At 39.6% G+C, this 20,049-nt stretch overlaps 1 protein-coding gene across 4 annotated transcripts in view; it reads left to right on the top strand.

The window, feature by feature from the left end:
* TTC39B (tetratricopeptide repeat domain 39B) overlaps positions 1-20,049 on the top strand; it is a 95,379-nt gene that overhangs the window by 42,604 nt on the left and 32,726 nt on the right. For 2 of the 4 annotated variants that reach the window (XM_051642916.1, XM_051642917.1), the window contains exon 3: positions 19,026-19,130. In XM_051642916.1, the coding sequence (XP_051498876.1) occupies positions 19,026-19,130 (105 nt within the window). Of the gene's footprint in view, positions 1-423; positions 721-12,518; positions 12,556-19,025; positions 19,131-20,049 lie in introns of those variants that run through there. The other 2 variants (XM_051642915.1, XM_051642918.1) reach the window with 2 other exon arrangements.

Below are 20,049 nucleotides of genomic sequence, written 5' to 3'. Positions count from 1 at the left end.
CTTCAGCTAAAAATTTGGATTTCTGAGGAAAGAACATTAAAGGGTTAATATTTTTCTTTGCTTGTTTGAGTACCATCAGATAATGAAAATCAAACATGAGGTAGTTAATTTTCTTCAGTGCTGCTTGCTGCCAGTTCTTGTATGTTAGATATATTTTTGCTGCAGTTGCATTAGTATACTTTTCTGTCTTACTTTAATTGTAGCATCTTTTTCATTCTTATTCAGGAAAAACTCAGGTAACTCCCTTTTTGCCTTTAAGTATAATTCAATTTGCGTTCCTTATGTCTCCATTTTCTCCTTGCAGTTAGGAGTGATGGATGAGAATTAGGCTGCAGCACAGATTGGGAAAATCTCCCAGCATTCTCTTCCCGCAGAGGCATCAGCTTCCAGCATTGACTGTAGCTGCTGCCACTCTAACTGACATTTCTTTTGAATTCGGCTATGGAGGGTGCCTCTGATGCCAGCTGCTGGCTTGTGAACTTTTATCCTTTTATTATTTTTGCCTGATAGTTCAGTAATGAAACGTTATGGATATTGAGAAATAAAACAGAATCAGTATTCTCTTTATGCTTTTCTTCTGTTTGGTTTTGTTGTGTTTTGTTTTTGGCTTTTTTTTTGTGTGTGTGCGCGTGCGGTGGAAAAAGAACAGAGTGAAAGAAGCAGCACTTGTTTTTTCATAAGGATTGTATTTACACACCTGAAGTTAACTGAATTAATCCTGTAAGTATATTACATCTGCCTGACAGTCCCTGAAATCGTGAACGTGGTAAGAATTTATGGGGCTTTATCTGTGAAAAATTACTTTGGCAGGTATGTCAAACAGTTGAACTACAGAAATTTTTTTAGCTGGATTTCTTTGAAGAGGAGGGAAAAATGATACATTCACAATAGGTCTATGAAATAGCTGTTTTTCCTCTGCACTTTGCAGTGGTGAACAATGCTTTTAGAGAGCAGAAGCTTTGCTGCTGATGTCAGTGCTTAATCAGCTCCGATGCTGTAGGTTGTAGAATGCTGCAAGGTGTGTATTTTGGGATGCTGTTCTTTAAAATGTGGTAATTTAAAGACAGTATAAAATTTATAGTTGTTTTCTTCATTTAAAGAGTATGTCTTCTGTTCCTTATAGCTGTGCTGATTTAACCATTTGAGGTTATGTAATTTTTTACTTACATATAAATAATTTATTTAATGGAATGCAGTTCTGTGCTTTCTAAGTACTAAATATTAAGTATAATACAATGTGCTTTTAGAGATTTTAGCAATTTAAGGTCCCTGACATGAGCTGTTAGTTCATGGTATAATAAATTCCAGTATATCATTTTGAAGTTTAGGAAGTATCTTACTAGAATCACACTGTCCTAATTGTCTCTTTGGATCTGAGCCAATATTTGTGTGACGCAGTGTTAGTCCCATAAACATCTGGCCTGATCTGGTGTCCTACTTGCTGCACGATTTATTTCTTCTTTTTTATCATAGCAAGAAAAGTGAATTTTTTATTGTTTTATGTAAAACTGTCAGCTGTCATTACACTAGCTCTTTCAGAAGGTTCCTTTTCAACCTACTTTCTTGCCAGCATATCTTACTTAGACCTCCTTTCTAGGGGAAACGTCAAACAGATTAACTTGGGGGGGGTTCTCTATCTAAAAATATCAACATACTGTGTTTTAAGTTTTGGCAGTATCACTCTGGCATATTCAGATGCTTATTTTTTTACCACAGTATTGCCTATATTGACCTTAGCTGGATTATTTGATAAAAACTGTTAGTCTGATAAGGGGTATTGAAACACAGTGAACTCTCAGTTTGAAGATCTTGTGTTAAAACATTAGTCTAAAAATACTGTCAAGTCACTGACTTCTATTAATAAATCTGATAACAACCCATTATGGTGCTGTGCATTTCCATTTGTGTCCAGCAGAACAGTATAAGGCACATTTTCTCCTACCTGCAAACCAACACTGACACTGCTTTGTTTTTTCTTCCCCCTCTGTCAAACTGTGGTCACTTCTAAATACGCATGAGCTGATTGCTACTTTTGCTGACTCTTTTTAGGATTACATGTATTTTGCAATGCCATGTCCGATTTGTGTTGGAGTAGCTTGATATGATTGAATAGGATTATTTCACAATAATTTTAGTCATAAGATAAACTGTATGTGCATATTCAGGCAAGTAAATTGAAACGCAGGTAGTTGTCATGTGTCTTGCTCCCACAATATGGCTGATTCATGATGGACAATTCATGTCGTGATTACTGTGTATGTGCATTGTAATTTGCTGTCGAACTTAAAGAACTTAGTAGGAGAGAAAGCTGCTGGTGTTTCTTTTTCTCCTCAGGCTGACCTGCTATGTGTTGATTATTGGCTTACTGAATCTGATTAGTAATCAGTTCAAAGCTGAAACTCTTGTGAATGTTTATGGTTGCTTTTTTTCTTGTTGCCTTTTGGTTTTGTCCTTTTTGGGTGTTTTGTTTGTTTGGCTGGGTTTTTGTTTAAGATAAGAAAGTGGCTAGAAATGTAACCTGTCTGCTTGTGTTTTTCGGAGGGGCAGACTGTAATGTTGGCAATGGTAAGTGCTGGTCAGCCAGTATGGTAAATGAAGTCTGGGCACTACTTCCTGTGGCACCTGAGACTCAAGCAGATTATCAGCCTTGCCTTGTTCTTTTTCCTTTGTGCTTATTCAGTTGCTTTGTTGCATCTGTAGAGTAGCAGTAATATGTGAGGATGCTGCTATCAATATTTACTTGTGGTGTTCAGATACCACTTTGATAATAAGCAGATACCATGTTTTCAATAAAGACTACCATCAGGCAAGTCGTTAGTGTCATCACCGCTCCCTGTCCCCCTCAGTTATCGACATAAAGTAAATCTTTGGAAGCAAAACCTTTCAATCACTGTATTGTATTCTGTTACCAGATTCTCATGAAGCAGCACTGTAGGCTGTGGACTGCTTTCTAAAGAGAACAAAGACAGTCCTGTGTATGCCCCCAAAGTTCAAGATCACAAATAAGACTCACATGTGCCACGTAAAGCAAAGAAATATTGGTATCCTGACAGGTGGTGGTCTGACACTTAGAACTTAAGCTCAGATGAGACTTAAAATAAACAACTTCTGTTTGTGGTTTGAGGGTTTTTTAATGCATTTCATTCATAATACATTATTACAAATATTTCTACTGCGATGAGCAGTAATAATTCCTAGTTGTCTTGGGTAGCTAAATATGTAGCTGTGAAGTTTACAAAAACTAAAATAAGAACTTTTTTCTCTAAAGATGAAGAGAGGACAAATACCCTTCCTAAAATGCTATCAGCGTCCCCTCCCTTTCCCCCGGCTTCAGTTCTGTGAAGAACAGAGGTTTATCTGCCCTCCATCTGCCTCGTAGTTAGATCACATGTGTCTGGTTCAGGTATAATGATTGATCAATTAAAATGTGCTCTCAGTGAAATTCCAAGAGTCTGTGAAAAGCTGTCAGTTTGAATTTTTGTTGACAATGCTAAGTTACACATAAACACTGTAAAGTCATGCTCAGCCTATTTTCATGCATATAATTTTCAAAATTGTTGATCTTCAACAGGCAACTACCTCTTTTTCTTTCTCACTCAGTTACCTTTTCCCTTCTTACTGTCTCTGTCTTACAGTTTCTGAGAGCTTTAGCTCCTTTTCCGTAGCTGTTCTTGAAAATACAGTTTTCAATGCTTTCTATTTTATTAATATACAAATATGTGAAATCAGCTAGCTACTGTTTCTTATTTTTGCTCTAAGTCAGCATTTCCACTACAGCTGTAAGACAAGGGAGAAGAAGTAATTTAATAAAAAAAACCCCAAACCCTACAATAAACAACATACTGCCAAAAAACCCTCACAAAGCTATTAGATGTCCTAGTGGTGAGCTTGCTTGATCACAGAAAGAATAGTATAGATCCCTTGTTATTACAACAACAATCCAGGGATTCACTGATACAAATAACTGGCTAAAGGCTAATACCTCGTAATCAGGTAGCACTGATGAGGAAGGTGCAACCTCTGTGAACTGAATTGCCTGCTGGCGTGGCATTTCCCACCTTTGCTGTTACCAGTGGATGAATCGGTGTCTCCAAAATTCTAGTGAAAACTGATACCCAGGAAGACCTTGCATAAGAACAATGTCTTCCATAGCAAATGATTTTAAATACAGCATGCAAGAAAGTTCCAAGGGAGGAAAAAGTGAAAATAAGTGTGTTACTCTAATGGTTTTGCTAAAATACAAGGCTGTGTAAACAAGTATGATTTAAACGAAATGACTGTTACTAAGGGATATGTGTCTGCGTGTGTCTGTTGTGTGGTTTTGGATAGGATTTATTATTTCTTTCTTTTTTTTTCTTTTTCTTTTTCTTTTTTTTTCTTTTTTGAACAAAACCAAACAACTTGCCTGTTGTTGAGTAGATGGTTAGATAGTAAGCTTTTAGAGTAATTTCTGCCTGTTAGCAAGTTTGGCTAGCACAGCACTGGATACATTTGCTGCCAGTTGGGTTTCCTTAAATGAATGTTTAGCGCACTGACTACAGTGTGCGTTGGTGAAGTTCTGAAACAGTGAAGACACTACTCTTTCAAAGGAATAAAGTCTGTCTTGCATCAGAATGGAATTTTTTTCAGTGCTTCCCATAAGCTGATAGCATTTCCATTGAATATGTAAATGACACAATTTATCTAAAAATCATGCTTCTCATAAAAAGGGATGTGTGCATAATAAATGCAAAATATGTTGTGGAGGTAAACTGACTAGTAGATTTACTATATGGGTAAAAAGAGTTAGCATTTGCTATACTGATCACACAGCTGTAATTTGTAGACTTTCTATGTTACTCATAATAGCCTAGGATAGGAAGTGATTTATGTAAGCTAGAAATAATTTCAAACTTCTAGCCTTTTGGCTTAAGATTTTTCAGTTGTGATTATAAGTGGCGTTGAAATTTGGATTTTTACATGAAATGGTAGAACAGTTTGCAAAAGTTTTTCTGTTTATGATTGAGCTGTTGATCACATCACCTTATCATTTCCTGATTATATTCAAACTAACACATTGGGTTAAGAATTCTTTTTGTTCATAAACTAGAAGTGATTGACAATTTAAAAATACTGTGATCCCCTTAGTGTAAAGGATTTAACATGCTTTGTTAGCTACAAGAAACATCTAAATGTGAGAAATGTTGTTTGCATCTATTGTTCAATAGTAAGACCAGCCAAAAGGACATCAAGTATGTTTTGGCTTGTAAGGCTATGCAAGACTTGAAAATGAAGTAATGTTTTAATTATACATTTTTGAGCTCTAAACCGTGACCTTTGAGACTGTAGTTTGAGTACAGCTTTTGATCTTGGATGGGAGAAAGTCTTCCAGAGAGTCAGAGAGTTCCAGACTCCCAGGACTCTATTGAAAGACTGCTTATTTTATGTTAAGCATGCATGGCAGTATATGTCAGCACTGCGCTTAGTGCCATGTATGTGGAAGAACCATGATGTGCCTGCACAGTAGTCCCCTCAGTAAGGGATGGAGATCAAGTGGAATCTTACCTGCTAAAAAACATTAGAATTGCCACTGTTCTTGGACATTACAAAGGATCAATATACTTAATGTAGAGCAGTGTTCACAAATACCCTGTGCTTCATAGCCAAAAAAATGGAGCTATTGAGTAGATTCTGGTCAGGATCAGCTGCTATTTTCTGTTAAGAAGTCACATCCTGGCTATTTAAAATGCTCGACAAGATAGCTACTCTTTTCAACAGGGTAGAACACAAGAGAGTTAAACAGCGAGTGTTCTAATTTAAGATATTAATTGCTACAAAGGGAAAGACCTACTTTAGAAAATATATAAATATTCTGAATAGCAACAGTGAGTATCAGATTTTGGTGGTATATTAGGACTATTTGACTTACTCCCTTCCTGGAGAGGACAAGAACTGCTTGAGAATAGTATATTTTAATGTTGTTTTGATATCATTAAGTTGATAGTAAATGCATCAAGCAGATGCCTGCATATATGTTACTCCAGAAGATTGCTACACGTGGTAGTTTCTTGCAGCCTCACCTGTTTATACTGTCTGACACCCAGAATGGTTTTAATTTGAGTTTGACCATACAGATGTCTCTAAAAGCTGCTTCTTCTGATGAAGCTTCATTAAGTGTTACAGATTACTTGTTTGCTATAGTATTTATTTCGTGGGAAGGTGTTCTCTTAGATGTAATGCATGTTTTTTTTTTCTTAATCTTTATAATCAAAGTAGCATCCTCTGTATATACCCTAACAATTTTTGGAAGACCTTATTTTCACTCCTTTTGTTTGTGTTAGATGTCAGTGGTTATTGCTAGTTTTGTATTTTTTTTCCCCTCAAGAAGTTTTGCTTCACTCCCATTAACAACTTCAAGTATTTACAGCAACTGTAGCCCAGTGGGACTTTTGCTAGGGAGAACATTAGCTGTAGAAAACCAAGTTGCTGGCAATTAAATGCTGTTTATCAGATGAGGGTGGTTATTTTGTCCATGTTGTAGAAGAGCCAACTAATGGTTTTAGAAGTTCAAGACCTAAATTCTGCAATCCATATTCATACAAAGTACTGGTGCATGTTTAAGTCCAGCTAATGTTAATGAAGTGATGTGGAACTCCGTTTTAAATATGTGATTTTCTGCAATTCTTCTGTTTAAAGCTCCCAAATCTCCTTTCAAGAGAAGAACTGGCAGATCAGTATGCCAGGAGTGATTGTATTAAAAGCTGACTAAATCTCCCGCAGATACAGTGACAACAGCGTGTACTAAGTTAGTACTTGAGTTTGTCCTTATAACTGCCATTCAGAAGTGCTCTTACACCGAGCCCTACTGTGGAGAACAAGGTGTTACTGCCTAATTCATTACATGTTGACATAACGTTATTTTCAATACTAGGAACAGTGACATTTTTTATTTGTTTAAGGCCAGTGGTTATACTCCCTTTTTCATTCATCTGTAGGGAAAAAGAGGAAAGCAGCTTAAGAATCTGCAAACTGCTAATGCCTTTGCTTTCTTTACATCCTGAGGACTGCAATCCTAATAGTGAATATTCCAGTAAATCTCAGGGTTTTCAAATCAGTATTCTTATGCTTGATTTCTATCACAGTTCCAAGTAGCTGGTTAGCGAATCAACTTAAAGCAGCTATTAACTTTCTTATGTGTAGTATAACCTCACTGTATTGAAACAGTTTCATGAGTAGCACTAAGCACAAGATACATAAGCTGTCACTGAAATTTGAAATACTAATTATTTTTCATTAAAAAAAATTGAAGTCATAGTGACAATATAACTTAAAATCATGTGTGATGGGAAAAAGTATCCATAAAAGTACTTTTTAAAATACTGCCTTACCTAGTCAGTAATACAGTGTTTTTTTGTTCTCCTAATGTGATACTGTTATCTTTGTGTGACACCCCATATAGCACATTTTTCTTTTCCTTTTTTTTCATTTAGAGGTGAACTGTTTTTGCTGGGTGTAAAATCCATAAGAATTTTTCTGAAGTAGTGTTAATTTAGTCTAGTCTAGGATAAATTAAAGTATATGCTCACTTGAGCTGATAAAATGTGTTAAGTGTCTGTACATTCCATGTAACTGTATGTGGAATTAGGGGAAAAATGAGTTTGACAAAACAAGACTTAATCAGTAAGAGAAGAACATGAGTCAGAAAGAGGGTGTGAGTCAGTACTGCTCACTGAACTGTTCATCAGTCTCCTAACTTGCTGTAGAATTGTTTTATGATGTTTTGAGTGGAGAGAAGGAAATGTGCTTTTTCTGAGCTTCTGCATAGAAATATTCCTTGTTTGCCAGTGAAGATAGCCAAGTTGCTTCTGAGTCAGTATGCTCCTTTCTTCTGACTTTTCTGGTATAAATCCGAGTTGGAATGATTCCTTCTGATTATGTTCCTCTGCTGCAGGATGTAGGAGAACAGTAGAAAATATATTTGAAGAGTAGCTAAATAGGAGTATGTGATTTACTTATCAGAAAGGAGTCTGAGAAAACTGGCCTCTCAAGCTTTACTTCTGAATTTGCAGGAAAATTTCATAAACTTGCTTGATGCAAGGAACAGTAAAGGTATTGATGTACCTCTTTGCGTGGTCTGCAGGCTTTGGTCACACACAAAAGCAGCAAAATGGGGACTAGTCTGTAACACAGGAAAACAACATGATAAAAATGCTCTGTAGAGATTGGCTTCTTACCCATTTAATAGGAAAATATAGCTTTGACTGGTTGTGAGGGATCTGCTGGTTTAAGGAACCTTTTTTGTGGAATTACAAATACTGATACATATCCTGGTGATTCTAGAGTTGGTGGTATGATACCATTTGGGAAGCCTGATGGCTAGTGGTCCTCTCTGATAAAGGCTAAAAAGCCAGCATGTCCATGGCTGCTATACAAAATAAAGATTGTGTTTTCCTTCCAAAGGAAGTTCCAGCAGTTGCTGACTGCAGGGTAGCAAGTGTGCAGATTTACAGCATACAAATACGGAAAATAAGTTTTGTCCTATTGAAGCAGTGGAAGTAGGACATTGCTTTTATATCTTGATCCTTACATTCAGAAAGAATGGTACAGCCATAGGTACTGTAATTACCTATTTACTATTACTTTTCATATGAAGTGGTAGGAAACTTTCTTATTCTTTCTAGGCCAAAACCAAGTATTTTACAACCAAGTGAGTAAAGTAGAGATCAGTTGTTAAATTACCTATTCTTATGAACAATCCACCCTCCCCTAAAATTCTTTTATGAATTATGCAGTTATACATGTCTCACTTTAGTTCTCTTTGCTCTCTAACTTCAAATGACTGTTCTTAGTTCCTCTGTACTCTGCATAGCAGGTCATCCCCTTGTGTTGAGTTTTTCTGTTCCAATAGTTCACAGAGTTCTGGGTCCACCACAGAGTGGTGCTCTGAAAGGAGGGCACCAGAAGGACCTCTGCAATCTTGAAGGTTTTGTTGTGGGTTTTTTCTCCCCACCTAATATGGCCACTGAAATTTGTCTTGGAAGACACCTAGAGCCTACCACTTCATCAGTGGTAGTCACAAAATAGTTGTGGTGCACAAGTATGTGATAGAATAAAAACTCATTCCTGGCAATTAATAGATCTCAAATTTGATTACTGGATTTTTTTTTAATGTAATCACTGCAAATTTGGAATTTAAAAAAAGAAAAGCTGTGTGCACCTCCTCCTCCCTCCCTTTTATTTTTTTCCATATTTGAGAAATTATTTGAAAGCAACTAGCCATTTTTCTATTGGAAAGGGCAGAGCAAGTGGAATGTGTAGTCTAACCAGGCATGTACTGAATCAAACATAATTTCCTAAAAAGCAACTGCGAGGTGAGGATATAGAATAATGGGAACACTCAGTGGTGGTGATGGCACATTACCGAGGCACTAACTCAAGTCATTGCTTGTGTACCAGAAAAAAACCCAACACCTCTAAATCTAGCTTATTTATTTATTTGTATATTAATAATTTAACAGATGGTATTCATGGAATTAGCTAATAAAATTGAGTGTCTTATAAAACTTTCAGTCATAATAAATGAGGGGTTTCGTTATTTCTTACCACTGTTCTTTGGAGGACATATGTGTAAGACATTTGAAGAGGACATGTAAACATGTACATTTCTCTGCTGATTCTATAAATATTTTAATTTGGACATATTTCTGTACATGTTCAGAGTCTGCACTAAAAAACAATTGCTTACTTCATACTTGTTTTGATAAATACTGTATTTCTCCCTTACTGAGTAGAAAGTGTAGGATCTTAAGAATATTTATTTCTTATGATTGTTGTTAATGGGAAATCTTTAACCAGTTGAGCTGATTGAGTATGAAGTACCAAGTCCATTCTTTTTTTTTCCTCAGAAATTCAAAGTCCTCTGTTAATTTCAGTGCAAGCAGCATCGTGAACAGCTGTGTCTACATGAAACATGTAGAAGAAAGTTCCTGTATGTGTATGTGACTATATGTAACTGACAGCAAATTGCTGCATTCTGGTAAAAATTCATATGTTTGATATGCCAGTTTCCTTTTCACTTCATCAAGGAGGAACCAAATGGAAAGAATTAATTGGAGTAGATGAGAGACAGAGAAGTAAGTAAAAAAAAAAAAAAAAAAAAAAAAAAAGTAGTGAGCAACCTCTATTAGAAAGGGAAACCAAAAGTTGAGCACAATCCTGTTGAATTCATAGGGAAAATGGTGCCTGATTTTGTAACCATCTTGAAACAGTGCTACTACTTTTTTTTTTTTTTTTCTTTCTTGATTTTTTCCATCAATAAATGTTTTAGAGTTTGGTCCAGTTGTGGGGGGAAATTTAAATAATAAACCTGAGGATTTACTCAGGTAATACTTCTGTCATTAGGTAACCTTGATAATGAACTGTCTTGCAAAAAGATATCACATAGGTTTATATACTAAAAGATTTAGGACTTTGAAAAAGAAAAAAACAAACCTCAGCTCCACTCTTTACAACTCAATTGTAACACTTCAGTTAAAGTAGTCTCAAAGCTAAGGTTTGTAATAAACCCAGTGCATTTATGTTTAAATACACAATGTAAAGCTTTCTGAATAAAATGAAAAGTCTGTAGTATATTCTTAGAACTAATGGAACTGCCTTGTAAAAAGCCAGATGTCTAGGTAACAGGTTAAGTAAAATTAGCCAGAGTAGTCTGAATTGTAAGTTGTACTTTTATTTTCTATATTTTTCAGTGCAGTCTAGAGTATGAAGAGTGGTATATGAACAGCAAAATGCTGACTTTTTTTGTCCCCCTTCAGCAGGAGAAAAGATACTACTCTTGCTTTATCTGAAGAATTTTCATTTGTTATTGGGGTTTGTGTATAGACCTAGGTAAACCTGCTGCATGGTATCTACCCTGAAATACTTTTAATAAAATTGGAAGTCAATATCTAGCTTAAGGGTATTTAAGTGAGAGAACATAAACTGATAGTGGCCGTGGGTTAGTATGTTGTTGGTGACATAGCCCAGCAATGAAGGGAACACAGATGTGGTAGATCTGCTCTCCAGGAGCTGTACATTACTAATCAGTACAGGCTAATAAAGACTTTGGCACCTGTACCCTATACAGCAGGGGAAACATGGGCTGTGTTGCAGTGCTTGTTCTGTGGGCCCTCACCTACAACTAGATGTTACGATGAAACCTGGTGCTTGATGAGCTGTCAGGGACACCCATGCACATGGAAAAGAAGCAGATGCTTTGCTAGTAAAACTTGCTTTTGTTGACTGGATGGCCATGGTGTCCCTTCTCTGCTGGTGTGACAGTGGTACTTCCGTTGGACCACTGAAGATCAGGGCTGTAGGTTACACTGAGAATATCGCCTTCCCTTCAGTGTGCGTGCAGCTGAAGGACGTGAATGCTTAGTGAGTAGCTAATGGTAACAGTTGAATTGGAGCTACAAATGCTTCAATTTTAAGAACGATAGATTTTCACTACATAAAATTATGTAAATCTTTAAAATTTTATACATAAGAATTGAGTCCCAGTATGGAAGAAAATAAAGGCATTTCAAATTTATTTAAAATTGTTGATGAGAGTCTGGTGATAAAACTGCTAGATTTCATTTCTTGGGCAGTTCACTAGTTCATTATGAATGAAAGGATTTGCCTCTTGGTGTGCTCAATAGTAAACATCTAGAAGTTGCATATTATTGAGTTACAGATTTTATTCTTCTACAGAAGGTAAATGACAAAATAAAATTGAAAAAGAGTTGGGATGTTGTCTAGCACTATTCCAATTTGCTGCCTCAGAAGGCATATGAAAATCAAAGCCAGTGTTTCTAAAGCTTTTGCGAGATGGAGAGAGGAGGAGAGTAGGGGAAGCTGATTATTCTCCTGGCATGTAATATTTTCATGTCCCCTTCTTTCTTTTTTTTTTGTTTTTTTTTCTTTTCTGTGGTGTGTGTGTGTTACTGTCACATTTAAAGCAGCTGCACTCCTGTCACTTCTTTCTTAAATGCCTTTTTCAGAGTTCTTCTTGTGTAATCGGCACTTAAATATTTATCTCATTGACATGTTCTGGTTGCTTATAACTGCTTAAATTTACTCAGATAAAGCCCATTATAGAGACTAAACCTGTTGTTTTAAAGCTGTAAACAGATTATCTGGCTGTGCACATAGAAAGCTGTCTAGCTTCTAACTACTTGTCACTACCATGAGTGTCCAGTTTGTTACCAGTTCTGCCTGTGGAGCAATTTGTGAGTGCTCCCGCATCTTTTAGACAAAACTGACCAAGATAGTAATTTTGTTAGGTGGTTTCTTCTTAAGCAAGTGCAAGTGATTTTAGTTTAAGTGAAACAGGAAGGACAAAAGCTTTTGGCTTAGCTGCAGGCTTCTGACAAGACTATTTTTGGCATTGCTGTTTGCAGAGTGCATGTCTATTTACTACTTTCTTGGATGAAAATATTATTTTGTCATCTTTCTAGAGATTTAGGTCTGAATAGAGGCTCTGAAACTGAATTTGTACTGATATGAAGAGTTGAGAGCCTGGACACTGTCACCGATGCTCACCAAATAGACAGGGTAGGCACTCAAGATCTATTTATTCTAGCCAAATTTTTTGCCACTGCAACAAACAATATAAAACCATAAGTTCAGATGTCAGGTGGGGATAATACTGCACAGCCAACTAAAGAATTCTTAAGTTTTCATGATCAGTCCCTTAGAATGATGACCCAAGATGTGCAATTACTTGCCCATAAGATGAGGGCCACTCAACCCCAGGGACTTAGCTTGGGCAACGTCCCAATCCAAGAGAAGAGTCCTCAACTGCAGACCCACTGCTCCAAGGAAGAGCCCTCTGACAGGGTTCCATTTATTGGCCTAGGACAACTGTCTGCTCCCAACTCTCTGCTGTACATTTGTAAACTGCCGATGCTCCATCAAGACGACTGTACATCATTTAGCGTTGAGAACTGAACCTCATTCAGTACCTTTGAACAGAACCTCAGGGGGCTGCTGCCTCTGCTCATGGTGCTCTGAGTTTTGCAAGGAAGCTGTATGTACAGGGGAGTGCAAGTGTTTGAGTGACACCGCTGGTGACACGTGCTGGCTGATGAACCTCATGCTTTTGTTGTGCTTGGCAATTGGAGGCATCCACCTTGGTGGACGCAATGAAATGCATTATGAACAGCTCATTTCAGGTCATAGTCCTGAACATCTCTTTCAAAACTTTTGATGTTTTTTTAATTTCTGTGTCTAATATTACTTTTATAAAATGCCTCACATTTGACTCAGTTGCCTTTATTTCATCATTCATTTTTCCTTTCTCACAGTTGATTGAGTTGCCTTTATCTAATAGTGAGGTAACCAAAAACAGTTGCAGGTCTTGAATATCTCCAGAGAAGGAGACTCCACAACCTCCCTGGGCAGCCTGTTCCAGTGCTCTGTCACCCTCACCATAAAGCAGTTTTTCCTCATATTTAAATGGAACTTCCCATGTTCCAGATTGTGCCCATTGCCTCTCGTCCTGTCACTGGGAACTACTGAAAAGAATTTGGCTCCATCCTCCCTGCACCCACGCTTGGGATACTTAGAGGCATTAATAAGATCTCCCCTCAGCCTTCTCCAGACTAAAGAGTCCCAGCTCTCTCAGCCTTTCCTCATCAGAAAGGTGCTCCAATCCCCAAGTCATCTTTGTTGCCCTCCACTGGACTCTCTCCAGTAGTTCCGTGTCTCTCTTGAACTAGGGAGCCCAGAACTGGATGCAGTATTCCAGATGTGGCCTCACCAGGGTAGAGTAGAAGGGGAGCATGACCTCTCTTGACCTACTGGCCACACTCTTCCTTATGCACTCCAGGATTCCACTGGCCTTCTTGGCAGCAAGGGCACATTGCTGGCACATTTACTGTCTATCAGGACTCCCAGATCCTTCTCCTCAGAACTGCTTTCCAGCAGGTTCACCCCCTAACCTATATTGGTGCATAGGGTTCTTCCTTCCCAGGTGCAGGACCTACACTTGTCCTTGTTGAACCTCATGAGGTTCTCCTCTGCCCAGCTCTCCAGTCTGTCCAGGTCATACTAGATGTCTGCACAGCTCTCTGGAGTGTCACCATCCTCCCAGTTTGATATCATCAGCAAACTCGCTGAGGATACATCCTGTCCTCTCATCCAGGTCTTTGATGAATATATTGAACAAGATCAGACCAGGTACTGGGGCCACTGCTGGCTATAGGCCTGCAACTTTCCTCTGCTCCAGTGATCACAACCCTCAGATTTCTGTCACACAACCAGCTTTCAATCTACCTCACTGTCCACTCATGTAGCCCACACTTCCTGAGCTTCCTAATGAGGATGTTATGGGAGACAGTGTCAAAAACCTTGCTGAAGTCAAAGTAGATAACATTCATTGCTCTCCCCTCATCTTAACCAGCAAGGTTAAGGCAATCAGATTGGTCAAATATGATTGGTGAATCATTGCTGATTTCTCCCAATAACTTTGCTTTCACATGTTTTGAGATGATCACCCTGATATCTGCTGGGGACACCACACAGCCAGGCAGGTACAGTCCAGGAGGTTCCTCCAGTGCATTGATGAAAACTTTTTGACTCAGGTGATAGAGGAACCAACAGGGACAGGTGTACTACTAGGCCTAGTATTGACAAAGAGGGGCTAGTGGAAGACATTAAGGTCGGGAGCAGCCTTGGTTATAGTGACCATGAGATGGTAAGAGTTCATAATCATGTGCAGCAGGTATCAAGCATCTAGCAGGGTCAAAACACTGGATTTCAGAAGTGCTAATTTTGGCCTTTTCAAGGAACTGCTTGGAGAAATCCAGTGGGATAGGTTACTGGAAGGAAGAGGGGCCCAAGAGAGTTGGTTAATATTCAAGCACCGCCTCATCCAAGCTCAAGATCAAAGTGTCTCGATGTTTAAGAAATCAGGTAAGAGACCCAGGAGACCTGTATGGTTGAGCAGGGAACTACTGAAGAAACTGAAGTGGAAGAAAGAAGTTTATAGATCATTGGGAGAAGGGGTTGACCACTTGGGAAGAATACAAGAATGTGGTCAGAGAGTGTAGGGATGCAAGAAGGAAAGCTGAGGCCTCCTTAGAATTAAAACTGGAAGGGGAAATCAAGGACAACAATAAAAGCTTCTTCAAGTACATTGGAGGTAAAAGGAAGACAAGAGGAAATGTTGGCCCAATGCTGAATGAAGTGTGTGCCCTGGTGACAGAGGATACGGAGAAGTTGGAGTTACTTAATGCCTTCTTTGCCTTGGTCTTTACTACTAAGGCCAACCCTCAGGATTCCCAGACCTTCCAGACCATAGAAGTCAGTAGTGAGGAAGACTTCACCTTGATTGAGGAAGATTGGGTTAAAGATCAGTTAAGGAAACTAGACATCTTCAAATCCATGGGCCCTGATGGGATGCTCTCAGGTGTGCCAAGGGAGATGACAGAAGTCATCGTTAGACCACTCTCCATTGTCTTTGAAAAGTCCTGGAAAATGGGAGAGGTGCCTGAGGACTGGAGGAAAGCCAGTATACAGGCTTGAAGGAGGGCAAAAAACAGGACCCAGGTAACTACAGACCGGTCAGCCTCACCTCCATCCCTGGAATGATGATGGAGCAGCTCATTCTGAGGGTCATCTCTAAGCACATGGAAGAGAAGAAGGTTATCAGGAGTAGCCAGAATGGATTCACCAAGGGGAAATCATGTCTGACTAATCTGATAGCCTTCTATGATGTTGTGACAGAATGGATAGATGCAGGGAGACCAGAGGATGTACTCTTCCTTGACTTCAGTACAAATTTTGACACTGTTTCCCATAACATCCTTGTGGGTAAGCCCAGGAAGTGTGAGTTAGAAGAGCAGACAGTGAGATGGATAAAGAACTGGCTAAACCAGAGAGCCCAGAGGGTTGTGATCAATGGTGCAGAGTGCAGCTGGAGACCTGTGACTAGTGGTGTTCCCCGGGGTCAGTAGTGGGCCCAGTCTTAGTCAACATCCTCATCAGTGACCTGGATGAGAGGATGGAGTGTATCCTCAGCAAGTTTGCTGATGATATGAAGCTGGGAGTACTGGCTGATACACCTGAAGGCTGCGTGGCTATTCAGTGAGATCCAGACAGCCTGTAGAGCTGGGCAAAGATGAATGTAATGAGGTTCAATAAGAATAAGTGTAGAGTCCTGCAGCTGGGGAGAAAAACCACCACGCACCTGTATAGATGAGAGTTTGACCTGCTAGAAAGCAGCCCCATGGAGAAGGACCTTGGGGTCTTGATGGACAACAATTTATCCATAGAATGGCAAAGTGCCCTTGTGGCCAAGAGAGCCAATAGTATCTTGGGATGTATTAAGAAGAGTGTGTCCAGCAGGTCAAGGCAGGTTCTCCTCCCCCTCTACCTCTACTCTGCCTTTGTAAGACCACATCTGGAGTGTTGTGTCTAGTTCTGCTCTCCCCAGTTCAAGAGGGATAGGGATATATTCGAAGGAGTCCAGTTGAGGACTGCAAGAATGATTAAGGGACTGGAATATCTGTCATACAAGGATAGGCTGAGAGAGCTGGGGCTTTTTTGGTCTTGAGAAGACTAAGAGGGGACTTTATTAATGTCTATAAATATCTAAAGGGTGGATGTCAAGAATGGGCCAGTCCCTTTTCAGTGGTGCCTTGTGATAGGATGAGGGGAAACAGCACGACTTTACAACACAGGAAGTTTCACCTCCACATGAACAAGTTCTTTACTGTGAGGGTGATGGAGCAGTGGGACAGGCTGCCCATAGAGGTAGTGCAGTGTCCTTTGGAGACTTTCAGGACCTGTCTGGATGTGTTCATGTGTGATCTGCCCTAGATGTTCCTGCTGCAGCAGGGGGGTTGGACTTGTTGATCTCAAAAGGTCCCTTCCAACCACTGTGATTCTATGATTCTATGATTCTGTGATGTCTAGAACCATTTGTTCCAACACCTTGCTGGGCATGGAGGTGAGACTAACTGACCTGTAGTTCCCTGGCTTCTCTTTCTTGCCCTTTTTGAAATACTGGAGTGACATTAGCCCTCCTCCAGTCCCCAGGCACCTCTCCTGTTCTCTGTGAACTGCCAAAGATGATGAAGAGTGGCCTAGCAATAACATCTGCCAGCTTTCAGAACTCGTGGATGCATCCCATCAGGGTCCATGCGTTTATGGATGCCCAGTTTGGCTAAGTGGCCTCTAACCAATCCTTCTCTATGTGTCTAATACAGCTTATTACAATACAAATTACAATAATAATAACTACAATAATCATTAAAGATAATCCAATCAAAATTTTTCCTCAAACAGTCTCCAGTACAGCAACAACTGCCTCTGAGTCTTTTGCCACTTTCTTCATTTTGTTGATCTGATTCTGAGGTAGCATTGACACATTCGGGATTCAGCATTTGTCTGTCAACAGGTTTAAGACTCTAAGTTTTAAGACCTTTCTCCTTTAGTAATGTCAAATCCAGTACACCACTGATGTTCCACAGAGCACCATATTCGGCAGTTTCTCACTGAATCCTGTTGCCACCCCCTTATGTCATCAGTGCATATGTAAAATATAACTTCATCACTTGGGCAAATCCTACTGCCATTTTCTCCACCACATTTTGTCCAGGTCCTAGTGGTCACCATTGCTGGTAGGGACACCAGCACAGTCTGTTTTTCCGTTAACCTTTAAGAAAGCACAGAGCTGGCCTTGGCTCTGAAACTGGGCTTTAGGGTTAGAAGTCAGAAGGGATATTCCACCAAGCTCTAATACAGTGGGGTTTTCTACTCCCATCCAAGGCTTCCCAGGCATATAAACCTTGGGCATTGCTAGGATCGTAGGCTCAATGCCAGTGGAGGGTACCTTAACTGTGACAGATTGGCACATGTACGTCTGTAGTGGGAACTGGTTCCTTTTACTGTCTAGTATGGGGTCATTGTCCATTAGTGGTCCTGTAGGATGAAACACTCAAATTTCTTCTACCTAGATATTAACAGGCTTCCCTGCTCTTTGGGTCTGCACCCCAGCTCAATATGACACACCATACGTGAATTACACAGGCACCTAGGATGGCACACATAATTCCTTTACAGCTGGCATCCAAAAATATCATGACTTTGTTCCAGCCTTTTAACACCTACCACCAGGCCAGACCACTTCTCCTTCATCCATTGTGTCTTGAGGAGAAGGGGCACAGCTGTCTCTTTGATAATTCCTTTATTAACATCCTGCTGATAACAGCAATAATGACATAGATGCTCACCAAATAGACGGGGCAGGTACTCAAAATGAGATTTATCCTAACCAAAACTTTTTGGCAGTCCAACACACAGTTGAAACCACAAGTTCAGATGTCAGGCAGGCATACTACTAGACAGCCAACTCAAGATTTCCTAAGTTTTCGCCATCAGTCCTTGAGAATTATGAGCCAAGTTGTGCAATTGCTTGCCTGTAAGAGGGGGGTTCTCAGCCACAGGGACTTACCTTGGGTGTGCCCCAGCCCAAGGGGAGATCCCCCAACAGCAGACCCTGCTGCCCTGCTCTGGGTAGGACTGACTCCACTGCTCCTCTGGCAGGGCTCCTTTTATACCCCAGTGATGTCTGATCTGTTGTCAGCTCTGCCTGACTGAAAGCCACATCTTCTGAAGATGGTGAGCTGGGCAACAGGCATGGTAAGCATGCAAGGAAAGGACAGGAAAGGCAAGGATGTGAAGTAATCAGGTTTCAACAGTTGGGAAGCCCCAGTCTTTGTTGGGGTGGGTGCATCTGCTGCAGACACAGTGATAAGTTTTGAGTATCCGTGATCTGTAAGTAGCAGTAAAAGTGGCTTCATTGCGTATTGACTGGTAAAAAAAGGATGACAAAACCATAAACATCACTTCAATAAGCAAAGAGGGCACACCCACATGCATAGTGTTAAGCATGTGGCTTATTTTTATAAGGCTAGATTTTAAAAACAAGGGATTAAGTTACTATAAAGGACCTCTGTTATAGAAGAAAAAAAATACATTTGTATTTACAGTTTGACTATACTAAGATTCATTTTTAGGGCATCCAAGATGGACCTCAAATGCGCTTTGGAAGAGTGTTCCATGGCACTGAACTTATTTCTAAACAACAAGTTCTCTCAAGCCCTGGAACTACTTCGTCCATGGTGAGTCCCTGTTATTTGCCGAAGGCACTGTAGACAAATACTGTGAAGTATTCCATCTGGTAGCTGAATATTAATTTAAGGTCTCTGAATTTTATTTTATTTCCTCTTGCCAAATGCATTTATCAGTATCTTTGTGTTTTAGCAGTGCACTTGTTGCTCCTTAAGACCATCACAAAACCTGTTGATGAAGCACTGAATTGTTCTGTTAGAGCTTATAATTCAAACTGTCTTTCCTCATGCAGGGGGAAGAAGCAGGGAAGCCAGTGTATCTTTGATCAGAGAATTTGTACAATGGAACTCCAGAATACTATTTTGTTGCTTTTTCTGTTACATTTGAGTCACAGTAGTGTTTACCCTTAAAGCCCACCCTTTGATCTTCCGACTAACTATGCCTGTTCCCCTGTTGCCTTTGCTCCTCTGAGAATACAAGCATGGCAGTCCAGGTGTAGGGAACTAACAAATACCAAATGGTTTGCAGGATAAAGCTAGCTTCTAGCTTACCAGTAACTGCATGGGGAGGCAATCTAGGTGGCTGTTCTTTAGGACTGGGATGTGAATCCTGCTGACAATTCTTCTGTCTGTCTCTCAAAGATGTGTATAATGTTGAGAGATGTGTCAGTGAGAGGAATCTGTAGCTTCTGCTGGTAAAGTGAGGTAAGAGTTCTTGCTGTGCAGTTTGGTGATAGTAGGACTGAATGATGAGTTTGTATTGTTAGGTTGTTAGCATGTAGAGATGGAAGTTCACCCTTAAATGAAACCTTAGGAGGATGACACAGCTATCAAGTATTTGCTTTTAGTGTTATGGAGAGCTCAAGTGTAGAGAAGGTAGGCAGGAGTAACACCTTTTCAAATTATCTGTACTTACACCCAAGCTCTCGTCTTTGAGCATTGTGCAATATTAATTGTAATAGAGCAATAC

Source organism: Apus apus, chromosome Z (assembly GCF_020740795.1).
Source record: "Apus apus isolate bApuApu2 chromosome Z, bApuApu2.pri.cur, whole genome shotgun sequence".
In the NCBI taxonomy this organism is placed as follows: Eukaryota; Metazoa; Chordata; class Aves; order Apodiformes; family Apodidae; genus Apus; species Apus apus.
This window is presented reverse-complemented; position numbering and strand designations above follow the sequence as displayed.